This window comes from Coregonus lavaretus (genome assembly GCF_964263955.1).
Source record: "Coregonus lavaretus genome assembly, chromosome: 6".
NCBI lineage: Eukaryota > Metazoa > Chordata > Actinopteri > Salmoniformes > Salmonidae > Coregonus > Coregonus lavaretus.
This window is the reverse complement of record NC_139993.1, coordinates 2,230,361-2,255,329: the sequence shown is the minus strand read 5'-3', so window position 1 is coordinate 2,255,329 and position 24,969 is coordinate 2,230,361. Positions and strand designations below refer to the sequence as shown.

The window sequence follows — 24,969 nt, the reverse complement described above, 5'->3', positions numbered from 1 at the left end:
TGGATTGAGGCTGCTCTGAGGGCAAAAAAGGGTGCAACTCAATATTAGGATGGTGTTCCTAATGTTTTGTACACTCAGTGTATTTCCCCCATATGCAATGGGGAAAATACTGCTTAGAATACACCATACATCTCATAACTGCCATGTACCATACATATTTCCCCCCTAATCTCCCATACGTCCATTCACAAAGCCAGGTGAAAGGATATTCCAGACAGACTGCCCCAACCCAGGCCCCATGCGTCCTAGTCTAGGTCAGTCAACCTGAACGTGATCATCTGGAGGCTCCACAGTGGGACCTGACCAGACTGCCACCACACCACACCAGCACTACACCAGACCCAGACCCCCTCCTGTCCCCACAGAGACACCATCTGTCACAACCACTCTGTTTCCGGATCCATCAACATCAATGGCTGACACTAACACTCCGTAACCGGGCCAGAGAGCTCCCTGAGAGACAACGACCAAACACTCAGTGGAGTTAAATGGGTTTTTAGGGTTGGATGGAAGAGGATTCCGGTTGATAGAACATGAATTGGATTTTAGGTGTGAGTGGGAGAAGTTGTAGTATGAGTCTTGGTGGAATTGCTCTTTCTGGATGAGTTTGTTTTGGAGTGAAAAATTGCTTATATTGTCTATAAAGGCAACTTCTACCTAGACAGATTAGTTCAAACATATGAACTTACACCTCCACTCTTTATTTCCTTGTCTATGTCTGATGCCAAACCAACTCAGCTTCAGCACGGGAGTGGGGCCTGCATCGTCTCCTACAGTGTCTCCACACTCTATGGTGGATGACCCGTCATCTTAGTGGAGAGAAATGACCTGGCTCAGTCTCTTAGCCTTCGCTGGTCTCAGTAAACACCCATTAATCTTAGCTTTCTTTCGTTCTCTCTCTGTCTCTGCCATGGGGCTATGGCGCCACTCTTCCCAGGCCACAAGTGAAATGGACTGCCACTGTAAACACGGGAAACAATGTGCACCAAGCAGGAAGAAAAGACATGGGTTATATTTTAGGCTTACTAATGTAAATAATAGTGGGTTATAAATGTATAAGCAGTTGTGATATGTCACATATTGGCCAATTTTTAAATGGAGCTAACCGCGCTAGTGATCTTCATCAACTCTACTACTGGGCAATTTGACGGTAACAGAATGATGCTGAGACTCAGAATTTTCACTTTAAAATGAATGTCAAACAAAAACCAATGATTGCTTAGTTAAACAAACCCTACAACTCTATTCACAAGGAGGACTTCTAACAATTTCCACTGAAAATGTTACAAAAACACATTTACTTGAAGAACAGTGCAGATTCAAAGTTTGGTAACAGAATGACTGCAAAGTTTGGTAACAGAATGATGGTTTGTGTCGTCATTCTGTTACCAAACTTTGAATCTGCACTGTTCTTCAAGTAAATGTGTTTTTGTCAAATGTTCTGTGGAAATTGTTAAAAGTTGTCCTTGTGCAAAGAGTTGAATGCTTTTGTTTGACACACATTTTAAAGTGAAAAATCGGAGTCTCAGCATCATTCTGTTACCGTGGAATTGCCCCACTGTATACCATAGATATTTGTTCCAAAAATAACTATAACCTGGAACCAGTGTTGTACTAGCTGACCTCCTTTTCCTGTGGAGGGAAATCTGCATATATGCAAAATATGCCCCAATTTCTGTTCTATTGAATTCAAATCCCCCATTGGCAGAGAGGAGGGGTTTAAGAGAGATAAGCAAGCATACAACACACACACACAGAAAGTGACAGATTATGAGGAGGTGGATACCCCTATTTGTTCTGAGGGAGGCTGGTGTGTGTGTGTCTCTACTGTTGGCCTCTGACTGCTTCCCAATCTGCCAATCACACACACACACACACATCTACCAGCTCTCCCTCAGTCAGTACCTCCCATAGCATGGCCAGTACAATGTGTGTGTGGCACATGCCTCTTTCGAATACTGGCCGGCTGTCCCTCTAAACTCTGCATGACCTCACACTCCAAAACACGGTAATAACCACTCACACAGGTTGAGAGCGCAGAAGATACACATACACACACAGAGAGAGAGACACTCACACACACACACACACACAGTTCCACCCCCCTCCCCCCTTCAAACACACACGCCCAGCTGCTCAGTCCTGGTGACTCACCCAGTGCTCCGTCACAGCCAGTCTGTACCCTGGGGGCTGTGTTGGCCTGAGCATGATTCTAAAGTGATAGCTACTGCTAGTGATAAAGAGAGAGTGGTGCTGTAACCTTGTGAAGAGTCAGAGCCTGTAGTATGACTCACTGTGGGCCAAGTGGCTATGACTGCATGCTGCTCATACATGAATCTCTGAGGGAGAGGGAGAGCTAATGTCTCTGTGCCAGTGTAAGTGTGTGTGTGTGTGTGTGTGTGTGTGTGTGTGTGTGTGTGTGTGTGTGTGTCTGTGGGAGTGAGTACATCCATATGTGTGTGTGCCTGTCTGTGCACTCTCATGTCTGTGTGGAAATGTGCAACAGTGTCTCTGTGTGTCTCTGTGTGTGTGTGTCTGTCTCTGTGTCTGTAGGAGGCTGGTGGGAAGGAAATGAGGGAGATAATGACTCTCCTCTGCGAGACAGGAGCTCCGGCTGCTGATAAAAGTAATTAAGCTAATGCTAGGAAACAAGGAGCTAGTGCTTTGACGAAGAGAGAGAGAGAGAGAGAGAGAGAGAGAGAGAGAGAGAGAGAGAGAGAGAGAGAGAGAGAGAGAGAGAGAGAGAGAGGAAGAGGAAGAGGAAGAGGAAGAGAAGGATAAGTAGAGAGAGGAAACGACAGAGGGGGAAAGAGAGAGACATGTACACAGAAGTAGAGGGTGTGTCCTGTATGTGAGTGTGTGTGGTTTGGGGGGCTGTATGAGGGTCATAACAGGTGGAACAACAGTAGAGTACTGGACTCTATACTGGAAGCAATGTGGTCGCTCTCCCCCTTCATATTAACCCTTCCAACCCAACCATAACAGTAAGACGTAAGAGAGAGAGTTTCTCTTAAGACACATCTAATCCATGGTCTGGAAGGCTATAACTTTGTTATCATTGTTTTTCATTCCTATAAAGACTTTGAGAGCATGTTATGAAAAAATCAAGGCCATGCATTTGGCACTATAGCAAAGTGAATTTGAGCCAGGGATTTGTAAAAGCCAAATAAAGACAAGCGCACTTCAAAGAATGAGACAATCAAAACAGACTAGTAAAACCTATCTGACACTGCATTGGGACAGTGTCAGTCAATGTCTGTTTTCTGGCTACCATTAACAGTACATTTTGTTGTACAGTACATTGTTTCATCAGTGGCTGTCTAATTCAGTTTGGACTTCCCATAACAGAGGCCGGTAATGTATTTTCAAGCTGGAAAAACATAAAACTGTCGACTTGAAATTAAATGAGACCACACCACTCAGTGCTATAATAGCATCTGCTAGTTTGATCATATCAGGCCTAGGGGCAGAAACAGAGAGGTATCCTAGCTGTCACAATAGGCTGACTGGCTGGGGCAAAGACATGCACACACATCTGTCTCTCTTAGCTCTTTCTTCCTGTCTCACACATTGATGCATTCTCTCTCTCTGTCTCCACCTTTCTTGATACCTCTCTGTATCCCGATTCATCGCAATCTCTCCCTTTTCTCACTGTACTACCTCTCCTTTTCTCTCTGTACTACCTCTCCTTTTCCCTTCAGTCTCCACTGCTCTCTCTCTATTTTCTATACAGAAGCACAATGACATGTATAGGCTATGTTATCAGCAACCATATCACAGTGCTAACGGAGGGTGAAGCTATAAGCTCCTGCTTCCCATTCAGCATGCAGAACCATAGACAGTGGCTGTATTGAATTATATATATATATAATATATATATATATATATATATCAGTATGGTAATCGCCTCACAGAGTGTTAGTGGTCGTGGCTGAGGCAAATTCTTCTGGACTGATGTCGTTGCCTTGTTGTAAACCTCTGTAAGGGCATTGAGGCTGTTACATTTACAAAATCAGGCCCCGGAGTCATCTCGTTCACAGCTGCCACACACACACACACACACAGACACACAGACACACACACACAGACACCATCATGATCATCCCAAATCCTCATTCTGCCATCTCCTAAACCAGACGTGATAGTCTTGTGATGGCCCCATTACTGCTGCAGCCACCGTGCCCTGAGGAACTAAGTGTGTGTGTGTGTGTGTGTGTGTGTGTGTGTGTGTGTGTGTGTGTGTGTGTGTGTGAAGAACCACTGTGGTTTTTCAGGAGGAAAGGACACCAGATAGGGCTGTACGTGACATGAGATAAAATGACCTGGGAGGAAGGTCCCTGTTAACACGCTTCACCATGGGAGTGGAACACTCCTGTCAATGGCTGTGGGTGGCAAAACCACATGCATGGACGCATACTAACACACATAGAGACACAAACACACTCCCACAGGCATGCACACGCACGGTTTCGCATTGAATTCACATGCACGCACACACACACACACACACACACACACCTTGCACGCCTATCCACATCTAAATATAGGACACCAATGCTACTGCACCATGTTCTCTCATATTTAAATAAAAGAAGGTCTCATACAAGAGCATGAGAGAGGAGGGGTAGAAGGAAGAGAAGAAGACTGAGGGCAGTAGAGAAGAAGGATGGAAGAGAGGGAGGGAGGGAGATGGAAGAGGGGTATTTTGCCACTGCAGAGTGTAGTCCAGAGGGGATTGGGAAGGAATCAAACTACAGGATTATAACCACGGGTGTGAATTCAATCTAGGCAAGAACTCAGCAGACACCATGCTCTTAAATCTAAAGCATATCCACAGGGGGTTCCTCTCCTCGATTCCTCTGCTCCTTCACTCCGTCGACACACTTACTGCCTTCTGCCTCCTAATTGCCCGCACTGGCAAAAACAAGAGAGACTTGTGTGTGGTGTGTGAGTGTGGAGAATTTGTGTGTGTGTGTGTTTCAGTGTGTGTGTGTATGTATACATGTGTTTCAGTGTATGTGTGTGAGTGTGTTCTGTATCCACAACCAGCCAGGAAACAAGGCATTCAGGGCGAATACTGGTTGCTGGTGCGTCATGAATATACATGAGATGGGAGACGAGAAGGAAGGAGAGAAAAAAATAGAGCATAATGAAAGAGAGAAATACAGAGAGAGAGAAATACAGAGAGAGAGAGAGAGAGAAAGCAAGAGAGAGAGAAACACAGAGAGAGAGAGAGAGAGAAAGCAAGAGAGAGAGAAATACAGAGAGAGAGAGAGAGAAAGCAAGAGAGAGAAACACAGAGAGAGAGAGAGAGAGAGAAAGCAAGAGAGAGAGAAATACAGATAGAGAGAGAGAGAGAGAGAGAAAGCAAGAGAGCAAGAGAGAGAGAAACACAGAGAGAGAGAGAGAGAGAAAGCAAGAGAGAGAGAAACACAGAGAGAGAGCGAGAGAGAAAGCAAGAGAGAGAGAAATACAGAGAGAGAGAGAGACACACACACAGGAGGCAGGCTTATCTTTCTCCCTGAGAGGTAAACAGGCGAGGTGTCTGTGGAGGCGTGTGGGGAAACAGACGGGCGATACCTGACAGAAAACTTAATGAACTATGTGAGGGGAATCAGAGTGTGTGTGTGTGTGTGTGTGTGTTGGGAATCAGAGCAGACAACAACATTGATCAACTGCAGAGGGGAACGTGCAAAAGGAATTCATTTATATCTACACTGAACAAAAATATAAACGCAGCAATCAACAATTTCAAAGATTTTACTGAGTTATAGTTCATATAAGGAAATCAGTCAATTGAAAAAAATCATTAGGCCCTAATCTATGGATTTCACATGACTGGGAATAAAGATATGCATCTGTTGGTCACATACCTTAAAAAAAAAAAGGTAGGGGCGTGGATCAGAAAACTAGTCAGTATCTGGTGACCACCATTTGCCTCATGCAGCGCGACACATCTCCTTCGCATAGAGTTGATCAGGCTGTTGATTGTGGCCTGTGGAATGTTGTCCCACTCCTCTTCAATGGCTCTGCGAAGTTGCTGGATATTGGCAGGAACTGGAACACGCTGTCGTACACGTCGATCCAGAGCATCCCAAACATGCTCAATGGGTGACATGTCTGGTGAGTATGCAGGCCATGGAAGAACTGGGATATTTTCAGCTTCCAGGAATTGTGTACAGATCCTTGCGACATGGGGCTGTGCATTATCATGCTGAAACATGAGGTGATGGCGGCGGATGAATGGCATGACAATGGGCCTCAGGATCTCATCACGGGTATCTCTGTGCATTCAAATTGCCATTGATAAAATGCAATTGTGTTCGTTGTCCATAGCTTATGCCTGCCCATATCATAACCCCACTGCCACCAAGGAGCACTCTGTTCACAATGTTCCGCAAACCGCTCGCTCACACATAGCCATCTGCCCGGCACAGTTGAAACCATGATTCATCCGTGAAGAGCACACTTCTCCAGCATGCCAGTGGCCATCGAAGGTGAGCATTTGCCCACTGAAGTCGGTTAAGACCCTGAACTGCAGTCAGGTAAAGACCCTGGTGAGGACGACGCGCACGCAGATAAGCTTCCCTGAGAGAGCATGCAGATGAGCTTCCGTGAGACGGTTTCTGCCAGTTTGTGCAGAAATTATTCGGTTGTGCAAACCCACAGCTTCATCAGCTGTCCGGGTGGCTGGTCTCAGACGATCCCCCAGGTGAAGAAGCCGGATGTGGAGGTCCTGGGCTGGCGTGGTTACACGTGATCTACAGTTGTGAGGCCGGTTGGACGTACTGCCAAATTCTCTAAAATGACGTTGGAGGCAGCTTATGGTAGAGAAATGAACATTCAATTCTCTGGCAACAGCTCTGGTGGACATTCCTGCAGTCAGCATGCCAATTGTACACTCCCTCAAAACTTGAGACGTCTGTGGCATTGTGTTGTGTGACAAAACTGCACATTTGAGTGTGGCCTTTTATTGTCCCCAAGGTGACCTATGTAATGATCATGCTGTTTAAATCAGCTTCTTGATATGCCACACCTGTCAGGTGGATGGTTTATCTTGGCAAAGGATAAATACTTACCAAAAGGGATGTAAATATATTTGTGCACAACATTTTAGAGAAATAAGCTTTTTGTGCGTTTGGAACATTTCTGGGATCTTTTATTTTTGTTCAGTATATTTCCGAATTTCACGAAGAAGCTCTACATAAACGCACAAGCATCTGCTTTGTCTCCATAACAACTTACAAATAGTTCTTTAAGCTCCGATTTATAGTAGCATACTGTAGGAATTGGTATTGTGAACAAAGTGGTGCATTTCCATGTACAGTACAGTGATTTGCATCCATTTAGACCTCTGAAACAAACAACTATGACATGTCTACAACATTATCCAACCCACTGCTTTATGAAAATAGCAACATTAAGCATTGATGCATACTTTGCATAGTAACATGGTACCTAGCGTGTCTACAACATCATCCAAACTACTGCTTTACATAAATAGCAACACTAAACATTGATGCATAGTATAATAGCATGGTGTACAAAGCAGCGGTGTATGCCCCTTACATCACAGTCACACTACAACATTACACAATCCTCTAGTTGGAATTAATCTTGCATTGCCAGTTGCCACACTTCCAAGACATTCAAGACTTCACTTGGATAAAGTCAGTGGTAATCGAGGTTCATTACGCAACCCTCTAGTTTTCTGGGATTTTGGATGGTGCCAAGAGCCTAGCATGTAGCAGCTGGGGCCTTGCTATCCTGGAGAGATGTGTGCTGTTGTGTCCCTCTCTGCCACTGTCCTGGTCCTGCCCAGTTGGCCCCGGTTCCAGCCTCTGTTTTTGTAGGGCTAATCCATGAAGTCTATTTATCCTGTGTCGGAGGAAGGGATAAAGGGTGCGACAGCTAAACCGCTAATCCAGCTTCAGCCCTGGGACACTTTTAACGATATCCCAGATTGGGGCTGTCTGGATTAGAAAGGAGAGAGAGTCTGGCTGATGTCTAGTCAAACACAATCTGGACTGCAGGAACTCCAGGGAGAGAGAGAGAGAAATAGAACGAGTGTGTGAAAGAGCAGGCCCGCTAGGTTCAGACAGGCAGTCACAACAGAGCCCACTCAGACTAGACTGGAGAGAGGCTCAGTGTAGGGGACAGGGCTCTGAGGGCCTAGTCTGCCCAGATGGCCCCTCTCAGACACTCTCTCTCCCTGGGAGGGCTTTCTATCTATGTCTGCAAACTGTCAACAACAGTAGAGTTTCAGGGTCAGCGCAGAGAGAGAGAGAGAGAGAGAGAGAGAGAGAGAGAGAGAGAGACACACAGAGAGGCGAGAGAGAGAGAGACAGAGAGGCGAGTGAGAGAGAGACAGAGAGGCGAGAGAGAGAGAGAGAGAGAGAGAGAGAGAGAGAGAGAGAGAGACAGAGGCGAGAGAGAGAGAGACAGAGAGGCGAGAGAGAGAGACAGAGAGGCGAGTAAGAGAGAGACAGAGAGGCGAGTGAGAGAGAGAGAGAGGCGAGAGAGAGAGAGACAGAGAGGCGAGAGAGAGAGAGACAGAGAGGAGAGAGAGACAGAGAGGCGAGTGAGAGAGAGACAGAGAGGCGAGTGAGAGAGAGAGGCGAGAGAGAGAGACAGAGAGGCGAGAGAGAGAGAGACAGAGAGGCGAGAGAGAGAGAGACAGAGAGGCGAGAGAGAGAGAGAGAGAGAGAGAGAGACGAGAGAGAGAGACAGAGAGGCGAGAGAGAGAGAGACAGAGAGGCGAGAGAGAGAGAGACAGAGAGGCGAGAGAGAGAGAAGAATCAACAGGAGCTTTTAGTGCAGGAGAAGAAAGCATACACGAACAAACACATGCACGTCACAAGCTAACCCCTCTACCCTGCTCTCTGCCTGCTTCACTGACAGGTGTAGTGAGTGGTATGACATCTTCTGCTTGTGAAGGAGCGCAGGGGTTACTTGGTGGAGGAATGAGTCACTCTGATACTCTGGCTGGGAAGATGAAGAGAAGATGAGTGTCCCTGGTGTATCGCTAACGCTAACTATGTCTCTCGCCTCACAGGAGACACAGCGGGCAGCCGGGCCTGGGCACGTTAGCGCTAACGTAAACAAGTTAGCGCGGTAATGCTAACTGACAAGCAGACGCTACAGAGGTAATTGCAACTGATCCTATTTTGAGGAGAACTATTGAACTAGGCTATGCTTTAGTGCAGGAGAAAGCACACATATCACGATCTGGCCCTGCTCTGCTGTGAGGTATGACATCTTCTGTGGTACTATGCTCAGTGTTTTCCACTAGCGCTGTCTATCGGCTATACAGCCGATTACTGACAAATTTTCAGCCGGCTAGCTTAAACTAGTTAGGCTACTTTCAATTCGCTAGTCAGAAAAAAAAAGTATGCAGCGCCCTCTCTCGCTACAATGAACGATATGCATCTTCTAGCGATCTATTGATAAGACAGGCAACTGTCAGTCACAAAGTGAGCGATGACGCTGAAACACTGCTGATTTGACAGTCTGCGGTCTGTCCCGCCTCTCGGTACTTGGGGGTGTGTGTTGTGTGCGCTGTGGTTGCAGTCACATTTCTTTACACGGAGGGAGAGCATGAATTTGCATGTCCCATATAATGTGAGTGAATTTGCACATCCTATATAATGTGCTAACGATGAGTCTAAATCCACTTTTAGTGAAAGTGATTTACAAAAGTAAACCTTCAATAGTGAACATACTAGCAATATGCTGGCTACTGTTGATAGTCTGTAAAAAGAAAGCTACAAAAAGAAAACTAGCATTAGCCTTGGCTAGCCTACTGTAGCCATGTCGATATGTCTTTTGGAACATTTGTCTTAAAGGGACAGTGTCCCTCTTCTCAAAATGACACACTTTAGAAACAAAAATGTATGCAATTAATACAATGCAATTCTAAGGAATAGCTTAACGACTTGCATTGCCAAATTATATTACACAGCTTTTTAATACATATAATAACCAAACGTATCCTATTAATAGCTGAATATAAAGAGAAAGCATGCCAACCTATAGGCCCTGCATGACCCCAGCGCATTTAAAGGGATACTTCGGGGTTTTGGCAATGAAGGAAGATGGAGTTAGTTTTGCAAGCTAATGCTAGGTACCAACTAGCATGCTAGCAGTTACCATAGACTTACATTTACATTTTAGTCATTTAGCAGACGCTCTTATCCAGAGCGACTTACATTATTTATATATAATTGTTTTTTTCCCTACCCCCTGTGGGAATCGAACCCACAACCCTGGCGTTGCAAACGCCATGCTCTATCAACTGAGCTACATCCCTGCCGGCCATTCCCTCCCCTACCCTGGACGACGCTGGGCCAATTGCGCGCCGCCCCATGGGTCTCCTGGTCACGGCCGGCTACGACAGAGCCTGGATTCGAACCAGGATCTCTAGTGGCACAGCTAGCACTGCAATGCAGTGCCTTAGACCACTGCGCCATTGTACTAATGCTAGTTAGCAATTGCGCTAATGCTAGTTACCAACTTCCTTCAAACTTCAGACATTCATTACCAAAATCTTGAAATATCCCTTTAAGAACTACACCATGTCTGGGCCAGTATAAATTCTGTTCGGGCCAGTAGATTTTTTGCTAACTGGCACGACTGGGACAGTGAGAAAAAAAGTTAATGTTGGACCCTGGCATGTTTGATATGCAGCCACGGAGTGGTGGCGCATTGGCTATTTACTTTGCTTTGACTGACGAACAGCAAGCTTGACTTGTTTATAAAAGGTGTCCAACTGACTGAATAAATGTGATCTCATATATCCTTGCTAGTCATAAATGATACAACGTAGTTACTGTATATGTCCATGGTATCGGGACAAGTAAACTAAAGATCTCGTTTGTATTTTTGATCTGAAGTCCATCAGGACTGGCAAGACAGTGACGTTAAAGTGAGCGACTCGTCAGTAGTCTACCGAATTGCATCTGTAAGGCCCTCCTGTAGCTCCGTTGGTAGAGCATGGCGCTTGCAACGCCAGGGTTGTGGGTTCGATTCCCACGGGGGGCCAGTATGAAAAATGTATGCACTCACTAACTGCAAGTTGCTCTGGATAAGAGCGTCTGCTAAATGACTAAAAATGTAAATGTAAGCGAGCCATTCATTTGGCTCCCTAATTTCCATACTGGTAGGCTTTGAATTGTTTTAAAAGATAATTATACTTATTTTCAAAGATATTGATATACAGTAGGTTTACTGATTTAATCTAAGTATTGACAATGGAGTAGTCAACTGCTGCTTTCTGTGTGGCAAAGCCTATGTTTAACACCTGCTTCATTCTTCAATCATACCTGAAGCCTATGGAAGTCATCAGACTCTTACAGGATTTTTTAAAGGCCCAGTGTAGCCAAAATTAAGTTGTTCCTGTGTTTTGTATCATATTGCACAACAGCTGATTAAACTAACAACGTAAAAGTGAGAAAATATTTGATCAGTGTTATTTCCGGATACATTGTATTTTCAGCCAGAAACTATTAGAATGTACCAGAGGCCACCAAAATAGAGCTTGTTCAGCAAAAATGTTTTAACCCGATCCTGGCTTGCTACATTTTTCAATTAGCACTATGCTGTTGTTTAGTGTGAAGGAGCACAGGGGTAACTTAGGGGAATGAGTCACTCTGATCGGGAAGATGAGCAGAAGATGAGAGTCCTGCAGGTTGGGGCTGGTGCCTGCCTAGCATGTTGGCACTCTAACGCCAACTGACTCACCCACGGTGATGACAGAGGCCAGCTGGGGATGAGTCAGCATGAGGCAACAGAGGGTCTACATCGTCCATCATCTTTTTGTCCCAACTAGGCAACAAACCTAACCAACTGAGCTAATTGATCAGTTCAGTGATTGACTGAATTTAACACAGCTGGTCTTCCAGGTCAGTTCAATCAAAAACTTGGCACTCAAGGACTAGGGTTGAGAGTCCTGTATGTTGGCACTCAAGGACTAGGGTTATCCCAGAGAGGAAGGCTTATTCCCAATACCTCCCCTTAGCCCTCCCCCTCGTTTTAGAGGGTCGCTCGGTGGAGGAGTGGCACTCGAAAATGGAGCAACGAGTGGTAGGGAGAGCCTAGGGAATGGGACATCACTACATAACTTGCGCACATCAGAAACTGCAAATGGATACCATGCAATTCATTGACGACGAGCCTTGTGTTTTTCACAATGCCTGTACTAGCGGCAATAATAGCTTTCCTTATATTTCTCATGCAACAAATACGTACTTACCATATGAGCAACAAATGAGAACAGCAGAACAACAATATGCACGTAATGTCCCCATCCTCTGGTTGTGGTTCAATGTGGACTACTACTGAAGCAGGACTTTCATTCCTTAGCAGTTTGACATATAACAGTCACATTTCCTTCACTCAGTCATTACCAGTGGAAGTATTGTAACTAGAACAATTAAAACCACTGTTCTGAACTAGTATTTATACCAAACGTTTTAGAGTCCATACACAGATCGTTTACATAGCTACGCTACCTGCATTGGCAAATATTTTCAATCTCTAACGTTAATGTTAAGTTTAGGGGATGTGAAAAAAAATGCGTAACTTTTAAATGCCAATTTTTGTATCGGTTTTCCGTTAAAACTATTAGAAATTAATACAAAATTCCATGTGAATTCACAATGCAGATGGTCTACATCACACTTCCTGCTGATTGAGAAAATTGGCGCGTGTAGCTTGTGGCACTTGTAGCTTGTGGCACGTGTAGCTTGTTGTTGTCCAATGACAAGTCATCAAACCGGCACTAGGCTACAGTCATAGCTAGAGGCTCCGTGTGGAAGATATCTAGGCAAATCAATGGAAGATGGAATAAAAATGACAGAACTAAAAGTTAAATGAGAAGGACAGGCTACAACACTGAGAGCCAACAGGTAGGCTGCTACTTAATAATCTGAATGGAGTTGTTATTTGCTATAGAAAGGAATGGAAAGCGCACAGTTAAAGTTATGTATAGTCACTTTACCCCTACCCTGCCTGGCTGCTGCCTCTCTCTCCCTCGTGCAGCTCCGGTAAATAAAGTAGCAAAAAATTTGGCTTTTTTCCCCTCCTACTAAATGTTACAGAATTGTTGCATTAGGTATTTGTTTAAAACAAAAAAATCCCTTTATGGTGATGATCGGGACTTGTTTGTGGTAGCACTGTGAGAAAAAAGCTTGTGAGAAAAGAAAAACAGCGCTTTTCGGTTAGGGATTTTTTCTTAACATTAACAATCCCAATTTCATTTCAACGTTTTAAAGTTTAAACGTTCACACCCCTAGTTAAGTTACTACAATAAAGAACAACGACAAGTGAAATATTTTTTTTATGAACAGCAAAACAAGCTTACAAAATTGTACAATCAATTTGCAGTAAATGCTTTAGCTAGCTAGCTAAGCTAGATTCTTTACATCAAGATGACAGCCTGGTTTCCTGGTTTATTCAGGAGTCCCTAAAACATGAAACAACACAAATCACAATTCATACAAATGTCACGCCCATATAGCAAGCTAAATGTATAGCTAGTTGGCTAATGTTAGCTAGTCAGCTTGTTAAATAGCGATTTTTGTAAATTAACTTTATGACCAAAAAATATGCATAATCCTTTTCTGCATTAACATATTCCTCTTAACTGTACATTGTTTTGCATTATTTGTTATGACGTTATAATTACTTACGTTTGCTTCCATCATAGTATTTTTGCCAGCCATCTTCCTGAAGCAACTTTACAGACTTAGGTCGCAGAGCTTCATGGCAGTTCTGATAACCACTCGATAGGAAGTCTGCATGCCAATTTGCTTCGTTTGGAGGGCCAACTGCAGGGCTAAAAGGCACTACCCCTCGCTCAAAGTTGAATTGGAACACCACTCCGACTCAATGCGACTCGAGGGATGGTGCAAAATGGAGGGGGAGGACTAAAGGGGAGGTACTGGGATTAAGCCCGAAGAGGTGAAGCAAGTGGGTTTGCTCCACCCAAAATCTGTCCACATTTAGCAGCTCATTAATTCTTAAGTAAGTGAGGAGTTTTTGTATGGGGGGCAATGAGAGAGTGTCGAATTTAGTCAAGATAAAAATGTATTGCTATTGTGATATCTAATAGACATTTTGTAATGCTTAGGTTGTTACGAGTGTACTGACATAAGTGTGATGCACGTGACATCCCGGCAACTTGGAGAAAAAAACACTTTATATCAGTTGTCCCTGTTGGAATTCGTAACAGTCTATGCATATTCATAAGGCTAGCATAGCATCTCTCTACATTGAATACAGGCGGTTGACGTCAACACCCCTCATCGAATATTCAAAAAAGTATTCAATAACGAGATGTATACACCAATCACCAGAGAGGAATAGGCAGGAGCCTGCCATTCCGCTCTGTGGGCAACGAATCCCATTGTTAAGGCGGACACACGTATCCCGTCATTATATCCAGTATCTCTGGTTATACCCAAACTCTAGTCTATACCCAGAGTTTCTGTTGAGGGTTTCTGATGAGTTTTGTGACACCACTGCCTCTTCTGAGAAGTAACAGTTACAATATTGTAACAATCCCATTACAATCGTTTCTATGCCCATTCAAGCCATATGGAAATGACACTTTGGGAACCACATAAGCAAAAGTTATGGGTGTTTTCATGCACATTAAGTTGATGATATTGTGTTCCATCACGACGGCCAAATTACAGGATGGGAGAGAATAGGGAGAGAGGAGATTGGGAGATAAATGAAGCAATCACACACACACACACACACACACACACACACACACGCGGTTCCTGAAACAATTACGCTTTTCCTGGAGTTGAAGGAAACCAGTAAATAATCCTGAAGTGAGCATTTAGCCTATTCTCTCCATTCCCCTGAAGTATATTTATTGAGCGAGAACGATCAATATCAGGAAGTGGATCTATTGGCATCACAGTAAAGACAACTGAGGTGTGAGAAGGCAACTTGTGCATCCGAAATGGAACCCTATCTTCCTATATAGCGGCGCACTACTTTTGATTGGGCCCATAAGGCTCTGGTCAAAAGTAGTGCACTATTTAGGGAATAGGGAGCCATTTCAGGGTGTTGCAATAAAAAACCCAAAGATTAGGGAGGGAAAACAAAGCTTATAGTTAGAAAGCCATCCGTTTTAAGCTAACAGGCCAGGGTATTGTATTATATGGTTGGTCCACATGGGAGAAGGTCGGTTTAGGTTTAATCAATGGTTAAAGCATTTGACTGGACTTAAGAGATGGATCTTGGAAACAGCACTGGAGAGAGGGTGAGAGGCTGTGTGTGTGTGTGTGTGTGTGTGTGTGTGTGTGTGTGTGTGTGTGTGTGTGTGTGTGTGTGTGTGTGTGTGTGTGAGAGTGTGAGAGAGAGAGAGAGAGAGAGTGTGAGAGGGTGAGAGGGTTGCACTGGGAGAGGGTGAGAGGGTTGCACTGGGAGAGGGTGAGAGGGTTGCACTGGGAGAGGGTGAGAGGGTTGCACTGGGAGAGGGTGAGTGGGTTACACTGGGAGAGGGTGAGAGGGTTACACTGGGAGAGGGTGAGAGGGTTACACTGGGAGAGGGTGAGAGGGTTGCACTGGGAGAGGGTGAGAGGGTTACACTGGGAGAGGGTGAGAGGGTTGCACTGGGAGAGGGTGAGAGGGTTACACTGGGAGAGGGTGAGAGGGTTACACTGGGAGAGGGTGAGAGGGTTACACTGGGAGAGGGTGAGAGGGTTGCACTGGGAGAGGGTGAGAGGGTTACACTGGGAGAGGGTGAGAGGGTTGCACTGGGAGAGGGTTGCACTGGGAGAGGGTGAGAGGGTTGCACTGGGAGAGGGTGAGAGGGTTACACTGGGAGAGGGTGAGAGGGTTACACTGGGAGAGGGTGAGAGGGTTACACTGGGAGAGGGTGAGAGGGTTGCACTGGGAGAGGGTGAGAGGGTTGCACTGGGAGAGGGTGAGAGGGTTACACTGGGAGAGGGTGAGAGGGTTGCACTGGGAGAGGGTGAGAGGGTTGCACTGGGAGAGGGTGAGAGGGTTGCACTGGGAGAGGGTGAGAGGGTTACACTGGGAGAGGGTGAGAGGGTTACACTGGGAGAGGGTGAGAGGGTTGCACTGGGAGAGGGTGAGAGGGTTGCACTGGGAGAGGGTTGCACTGGGAGAGGGTGAGAGGGTTGCACTGGGAGAGGGTGAGAGGGTTACACTGGGAGAGGGTGAGAGGGTTACACTGGGAGAGGGTGAGAGGGTTACACTGGGAGAGGGTTGCACTGGGAGAGGGTGAGAGGGTTACACTGGGAGAGGGTGAGAGGGTTGCACTGGGAGAGGGTTGCACTGGGAGAGGGTTGCACTGGGAGAGGGTGAGAGGGTTACACTGGGAGAGGGTGAGAGGGTTACACTGGGAGAGGGTGAGAGGGTTGCACTGGGAGAGGGTGAGAGGGTTGCACTGGGAGAGGGTGAGAGGGTTGCACTGGGAGAGGGTGAGAGGGTTGCACTGGGAGAGGGTGAGAGGGTTGCACTGGGAGAGGGTGAGAGGGTTACACTGGGAGAGGGTGAGAGGGTTGCACTGGGAGAGGGTGAGAGGGTTGTTTCCGAGGCATTAGGCAGAGCTGTGTTGTAGATCGCAGCTTTGTGGAAAAACATCATGTTGAAGAGCCCACGCTAGTCCCACTGCGGATTAGTTTTGTGTGTGTGTGTGTGTGTGTCTGCGTGCGTGTATGTTTTCCAGGGTGGGCTTCACACAGTTTTGTGTGTGTGCAAATTTGCACACACTGTGCATGTGTATCTGCTTGCACCTTTTTGTTATTTGTGTGGGTGAGAGTCAAGAAAAACATTAGCTGTGACAGGAAACCATGTCTTGCTTTTCACACTGTCGGGCCCATGATCACACTCTTAGCTAAAGAGCAATCTGATACAGGACAGAATAAGTAGCAGTAGGTAGCGTGTTGTGGTGAGCCTCAACTACTGTAGCCCTGGAGCGAATTAAGACTGGGTGAAGTCAACCCATGCAAAATGAAACTCTCTAGCAAGTTGTGAAGTCTGGAAAGTTTTGAGCACACCTGAAAGACAGACACTCTTTCCTCTTCTCCCTCGTTCCTTAGATTTTGTGAAATCTCAGTACATTCCCAACAGAAATGGAGCGAACTCGGCAGAGAGAGAGAGAGAGAGAGAGAGAGAGAGCGAGAGAGCGAGAGAGAGAGAGAGAGAGAGAGAGAGAGAGAGAGAGAGAGAGAGAGAGAGAGAGAGAGAGAGAGAGAGAGAGAGAGAGATGGAGGAGTGCAGCCAGCCGCATCCCTCACCTTCATTTCCTCATTCTGGAGGACAAAGAGAAGGACAAGAGCTGTGACAGAGAGGAGCAGATGGATTAATGATTGTTCTGTTCTTCTCTCAATGGGGATAATCACTTTGTGTCTGTTATTGTCTTTCCTTCCATCGCCCTTGTCTTGACACTCTCTGCATAGGGTGGTGATTTCACCTTGTAATGGGAGAGTTTATATACTGTACATTCGCCCTGTCAAAGGAGTCAGTGTCACCCACACATGCACGCATACACACACTCATAAGTAGACATATAGAAAGGCTATGTTCTAATGGCCTAGCATGCATGACATAAGTGATCCATAGGACGCAGCTTCTGGTGTATAAGGTCCTAAGAAACCTAGCCAGGTTAGCATCTGCCATGGGAATGAGTTCAGTTCACTAGCTAGCGTTGGCAGACGCTGCCTGTCCTTTACTGTACATTCACAGTACATCCCGTTTTAGCTCACGAGTGAGTGAGTCACACTCAAGACATCTTGGTTTTTCTCATGCATTTAGAAGGGCAGGAGAGGAGTCCTCAGTTTCTGCCAAACGGCATTGACAATGGCCATAGGATTTGGCTATACAGCAAAAAACTAATCTGGGACCAGGCTAAGGTGCTGCCACTTCCCTGAAAACTATTTAACCAGACACAATCAGGTGACTTGAGACCAAAGCTGTTTGTTGTTTCCTTCTTTTCCTTTGTTTGACCAGAGTGATGCTCTATTCTCTTTGGACTTTTCTGTCAGACACGCAGCCCTTGGCCAGGTTCCTGTCACAGTCTCAGATGGTTTTTCTTTCCACTCCTTGCTTGCAGGCTAAATTTAGACCTGATGCTGCCCGGCTTTTGTGCTGCGGCCTCAGTTGACAGAAAAAATAAAGACAGAGAGAGAGAGAGAGAGAGAGACGTTGCGTGCCCCAGAGGCATCGTCTGTCCTTCAACAACAAAAACTCCCTAAATAAAAACGGAGGTCTCCTCTCCTACCCTTCTAAATGCATGAGAAAAACCAAGATGTCTTGATGTCTTGAGTAACACAAAAAACAAGACAAGACAAAACTTCTGGCAGTAAGCGTTATTTCTGACATGCTTCTCTTCCTGACAACTCAATTCCAGAGAATAAACTCCTCCACCCTTTGTAAAGTGGGGGATGGGGGAGTTAGCCTACGTATTGAGAGGAAATAATCTCTCATCTTTACAGATTTCTAAAAAATATCCATGAGGACTTAATATCCTCTGTATTGTAAGGGTCTCTCAAGAACTTAGCTAAATCGATCATGGACATGGCACGTCACGCATCAGATTTATTCTAATTATCAGCAATTCACCAAGACAGTAGGCTTATTCCATGAGAGCTCAGTTCATCAAGAGAGTAGACCTATTTCATAAGAGCCACTTGACTGAACAGTGCCAGGCCAGAAGCTTTGAAGTGTGTGGTTAAGAAGAGGAGGCCCATGGGCTCCAAGAACCCTGTCAAAGAGCCCCATCCTCCCTCCATCCTCCGTGGTCAGAATTCAATTAGGAACGGGGGGATAGGATCACTGCCGACGTTCCTGAATCCCCTCCAGATTCTCCCTCTCTCCTTCCCGCTCTCTCCGAACTCGGAAGAGCCAAGACTGCGTCAGAATAGCGTTCCCGGCAAGTTAAAAGAACGGAACTCAACAGAAACCTTGCGCAACTCCAGGCAGAGTTAATGCATGCTGCGTTACGCAGAAAGAACCGAGCAGGGAGAAAAAGAGAATAGCCTCGGGGTGTAGTGGGGTTTTTACCGGCAAGCTGTTGCCACACACCACATACCCCATCACACTCTTGGACGATTCATATTTATGTGGTGCCCGCCGAGCGAGCGCAGCCTAAGGCCCAGGGGATGGAGCAAGCTGCTTGGCATACTCCCCATCCCCTTCTAGAGGGCTGAGTTTGCTCTCCATTGAGCTTTATTCCGTCCAGAGGCTGTGAACAAATCAGCTAACACAAGAAAGAAATCTATTGATTTGGCTGTTAGAATATAGCCTGGTCCCAGATCTGTTTGTGCTGTCTTGCCAACTCCTATGGTCATTGTCAAGCTTGGCTAATATAGGAGGGACATCCATTGGTTTGGTTGATAGAATGTACTTTATGGATAGTAAAAGGAACTTAGACTAGTGTATACTGTACGCAGTACAGCCTGCACTCACATACCTCCTATCACCCGATCGGCAATCGTCCTTCAGATGCTCCTCTTGGAAAATTGCAGACTTGTTAAGTCCATAGGTGCCGTCAGAAATGGCGTGACGAACACTGCCTCACTTTGAAGCGTGAAAGCCGCTGCATGATGAACTGAGGTTGACTCAGGCAACAAATTGACTGATAGCTTTGTTCACCGTTTTCACAGCTCGCGGTCATGTGTTGAAACTGAATCAAAGAGCAGTTTGTTTCAAGACAACAACTGAAAATGGATATTTGACTGATAACTTTGTTTGCTGTTTTTCCTGTCATGTGTTGTATCAGAGAATGTTTTGCTTTCGTTGTGAACTAAGTGATATTTCTCGAGGCCACATGAATGTCCCTGGTCAGATATGTCTCTGGTTTGAACATCTACAACTGATGTTTCTCTTGAGGAGATATGAATATGTGTGTCCTGTCCTGGTTTGCCGGATCTGTTTCTGCCTCTGAACGTGGCGTTGCTGGGGTACATTGCCGGGGTAGAGGAGAACAGAGGGAGGTCAGCCAAGCCCAGGGCCAGACCGTTATCAAAACACCAGCGGAGAGAGGGCGCTAGAAAGACTGCACACAACCAAAACTAGCCGTTTACCTCAGACACACACACTTCACTCTCAATCCTCTTTTTACTGCTTTTTTTTTGCATATGGTTTTAACCCGAACTGACACCAGTATCAGAGGATTGCTGGCCATCATGTGTCAGTGTGCAGTTCAGCTATAATATAGCTTTTATAACCATTATAGCATGTCTTGAAGCAGAGCTGTTACAGTAGAGTTCTGACACTGAAATGAAGGAGCTGTCATAATCCCAGCAAGGGAAGGGGTGTGGTTGTAAACAAACTGCCAGCTCATCCTCTGACTCTCTGCTCTCTTTCCTTCTCCCTCTCCGTTTCTGACTCTCTCTCTCTCTCTCTCTCTGAGTGAGAAAAAATGCATAGAAGCCAAGGATAATACTGGAGACTTCCTGTTTCAGCATTATCACATAACCACAGAAGAAGTCCAATATTGCTGAAATACTGAGGATAATGAAAGGATTCAATGGAAGAGCTTAAGCTTGGTTTTTAGCAAACTAGGGGGAGGGTTACTTACTGTAGCATTCTGTCTCCTCTTGTAGCATTTCTTTGACTCTAAAAATACTTCTCATATAGGCTACAAAGACTAATTTTGGGGTTGCTCATTCTGGTTCTCCACACAAAATGACGACTACGTGTAATATATGTGGCGTACAGTATAGGATGCTTGTTATAGGATATGAGAAAGACAGAATCGTGCCTGCCAAAGGTTACCGGTGCTATCCTTTTCCATATCTGCACGGAAATAATCGCTGAACTTTTCCTTGAAAACATGACACCGATTTCCATATGACTTGCCAGTGGCAAAGACATTAGCTGCCCCTCATTCAAATGTGTTGGAACCAAAGGTCAACACCCCTAAAACATGTTTTAAATTTCTATTATAACAGTTCTATTGCCTCTCATTCTGTAGGCCTATCATAATAAATTGACCTTTGAAAATACTTTTTAATTGAATATCAACCAATTAAAGTGAATTAGGGGACTTATTGTTTACTTAAGCAATAAGGCCCGAGGGGGTGTGGTATATGGCCAATATACCACGGCTAAGGGCTGTTCTTAAGCACGACGCAACGCAGAGTGCCTGTACACAGCCCTTAGCCGTGGTATATTGGTCATATACCACAAACCCCCGAGGTGCCTTATTGCTATTATAAACTGGTTACCAACGTAATTAGAGCAGTACAAATACATGTTTTGTCATACCCGTGGTATAAGGTCTGATATACCACGGCTGTCAGCCAATCAGCATTCAGGGCTTGAACCACCCAGTTTATAAAAGTTTTTAGATCATGTCCTCAAAACCAGTTAGTGTGCAGGAGTGTCTAATATGAAGACACAAAATGACACAAAAAAGGTAACAGGCTATTACAAATAGTGTAATAACTAGGCCTAATAATAGCTACAACGGGACATTATCGTTACTGAGTCAAGAACGTGCTGTCCCTGGCAAATTTCTTAAGAATGGATATAGTGAAACAATGGGCTGCTTACCTTCAACGTCTCTCCACGTTTAAAACTCAACTCATCATCTGCAGTGGCTTTGAAATCGTATTTGGCAATGGCCTCCATGGTGAGGATTGTTGGAACACCTGTATGCGGTGTTGATGAACGCACAATGACCCTTCTGGAGTCTTTCAATGGAGTTTATTCCTCCAAGGAATGTTGAAAATTATGAACAATGTCAGAAACAAAAACCCAGAAAAGCTCTGGTCCCGTTTTTTCCCTGGTCTGACCAGTCACTCCGAGTAGCGCAAAGACCCTCACTCACTACCCGCCGCTACAAACCAGTGAATAAGAACGCAGATAGAGAACATGAGACTATGTCGCAGCAATGCAACATTAACCAACACCGAAAAACAATGCACTAATATGATAGCGTGTGATGTGATGCCGCGCCCATAGACAATACTAACATTCTGAGGCTCGCGCAACCAGGGGAGGAAGGATATCATCTGATTGACGTTTCCTGAGGCCAACTAGAGCACATCATCTCCACAAGTGACCAATCGGATGTGAGAATATGGTCATATCCAATAGGTGTACTGTAGCTGTGCAAAACCAATGGGATTGCACATTTACACGCCTTGTAGAGGATTTTTGACAGGCAGATGTGGTTGTGGCTGATGACTCAAAACTCGAGCTAAATGTAGAATTTCGACTCAAAATCCTTTTACATTTTAGTCATTTAGCAGACGCTCTTATCCAGAGCGACTTACAGTTAGTGAGTGCATAATTTTTTTCATACCCCCCCGTGGGAAACGAACCCACAACCCTGGCGTTGCAAGCGCCATGCTCTACCAACTGAGCTACATTTACTGTCCTCTTTTCTAGCCTTGACATTAGCCTACATCATTATTTTGTATCAACTTCCAGCTCACTTGTGTGAAACATTAGGGAGTAAAAACAAAGAGAGCTGCGAGAGTTGTAACAATGTAGCAGATTATTGTTTCCAAGTTTGACACGCGACAGTTAGTTACAAAGTTAAAAGTAGCCTAGTTGTCACAATAGCTACAAATTACGAAAGGAGACGTGTAGGCCTACTTTAGCTCCGACAGAAGAAAGATGACGAAGATACGACTATTAGGCTATGTTGTGCTAGTCCTACAATTGGCTAATTACACAAGAATATAGGCTACATAATTTCACAAAAGCAAACGATGGTCCACCAGAACTTGCTTGAAGCTGAAGTGCAACTATTCAGGTCTCCGAAGTAGGCTAAGCCTAGTCCACTACATATTTGTAATGTTATCTTCTTTCTACTTTCTATATCTTGGAATTCTACAAAAAACGTGTTATTAGTCAACTGTGTAGATCGACATTTCGGGAATAGTTTAGTTTGCGCAGAAATGAGCCCACTCCCCTCTTCCACTGCCTCTCTCTCTCTCTCTCTCTCTCTCTCTCTCTCTCTCTCTCTCTATCGATCTCTCTCACTTTCTCGTATCTCTTTCTCCCTCTCTCAATTCAATTCAAATGGCATTTATTGGCATGGGTAACATGTTTAGATTGCCAATGTAAGTGGAATAGATAATAAACAAAAGTGAAATAAACATTCAGAAATTAACAGTAAACATTACATTCAAAGAAGTTTCAAAAGAATAGAGACATTTAAAATGTTATATTTCTGGCTATGCACAGTGTTGTAACAATGTGTAAATAGTTTAAGTATGAAAGGGAAAATAAATAGTTGAATGAATATAGATGAATATAGTTTGTATTCAAAATTGCTTTTTTGCTTCACTGGTTGCCCTTTTGTGGCAACAGGTCACACATATTGCTGCTGTGATGGCACACTGGTATTTCACCTAATAGATATGGGAGTTTATCAAAATTGGATTTGTTATCAAATTATTTGTGGGTCTGTGTAATCTGAGGGAAATATGTGTCTCTAATTTGGTCATACATTTGGCAGAAGGTTAGGAAGTGCAGCTCAGTTTCCACCTCATTTTGTGGAAACTGAGCATTTCTTAATTTTGGATCAGTCACAATGGTCAGTTATTCTGCCACTGTGTACTACTCTCTGTTTAGGGCCAAATAGCATTCCAGTTTACTTTGTTCTTTGGTTAGTTCTTTCCAATGTGTCAAGTAATTATCTTTTTGTTTTCTCCTGATCTCTCTCTCTAACACACACACAAACACACACTTCTTTCTGTATGAATATGCATGTGTGAAGAGTAGAAGACAACATTTAGTTTGGCTCTAGACCTCACCTGTTGTAGATGTGTCATAAGGTTTAGGATATACAGTATGTCTGTAGGACTAATAGATGTGTACCTCTCCATACAGGGACTACCGCGCCATCTAGTGGTACAAAAGTAGAATATATTGTGAAACGATATAGGATTAAAAAAATATATGCATATCACTTAATAGGCTAAATACAGGTAATTGCCAAAATAATGGAAACATTTGAGTAAATGTGGGATACAAAGTATATCGAAAGCAGGTGCTTCCACACAGGTGTGGTTCCTGAGTGAACATCCCATCATGCTTACGACCCTACTACACTATAGACATCGGGCGTCCAGCATTGCCATCAGCAATCAGCAGTTGAGGAAATGCTTCCTTTGAAATCAATAAAAGTTGCTTCACTGCCTGTGTTGCTCACGTTGCGTCACATCCAATGGCAGCGTCCAAGCTCAAGAATCGCCAAGGTTTAATTAAAATAAAATCAAATTTTATTGGTCACATACACATATTTAGCAGATGTTATTGCGGGTGTAGCGAAATGCTTGTGTTCCTAGCTCCAACAGTGCAGTAGTATCTAACAATTCACAACAATACACACAAATCTAAAAGTAAAATAATGGAATTAAGAAATATATAAATATTAGGACGAGCAACGTCGGAGTGGCATTGACTAAAATACAGTAGAATAGAATACAGTATACATATGAAATGAATAAAGCAGTATGCAAACATTTACATTTAACATTAACATTTAAGTCATTTAGCAGACGAGAGCGACTTACAGTTAGTGAGTGCATACATTGTTATTTTATTTTTCATACTGGAATCGAACTCACAACCCTGGCGTTGCAAACGCCATGCTCTACCAAACATTATTAAAGTGACTAGTGTTCCATTATTAAAGTGACCAGTGATTCCAGTCTATGTATATGAGCATCAGCCTCTAAGGTGCAGGGTTGAGTAACCAGGTGGTAGCTGGCTAGTGATGGCTATTTAACAGTCTGATGGCCTTGAGATAGAAGCTGTTTTTCAGTCTCTCGGTCCCATCTTTGATGCACCTGTACTTACCTCGCCTTCTGGATGGTAGTGGGGTGAACAGGCCGTGGCTCGGGTGGTTGATGTCCTTGATTATCTTTTTGGCCTTCCTGTGACATTGGGTGCTGTAGGTGTGCCCCCGGTGATGCATTGGGCAGACCGCACCACCCTCTGGAGAGCCCTGCGGTTGCGGGC

At 44.7% G+C, this 24,969-nt stretch overlaps 1 protein-coding gene across 1 annotated transcript in view; it reads right to left on the bottom strand.

Annotated features, from left to right (window-relative positions):
• The window catches only part of LOC311130624 (growth factor receptor-bound protein 2-like), a 37,514-nt gene extending 15,564 nt beyond the window's left edge, over positions 1-21,950 (bottom strand). The window contains exon 1 of the mRNA XM_084163412.1: positions 21,544-21,950. Within this exon, the coding sequence (XP_084019538.1) occupies positions 21,544-21,621 (78 nt within the window). The 5' untranslated portion in view covers positions 21,622-21,950. The remainder of the gene's footprint in view (positions 1-21,543) is intronic.
• Between the last annotated feature and the right edge of the window lie 3,019 nt (positions 21,951-24,969).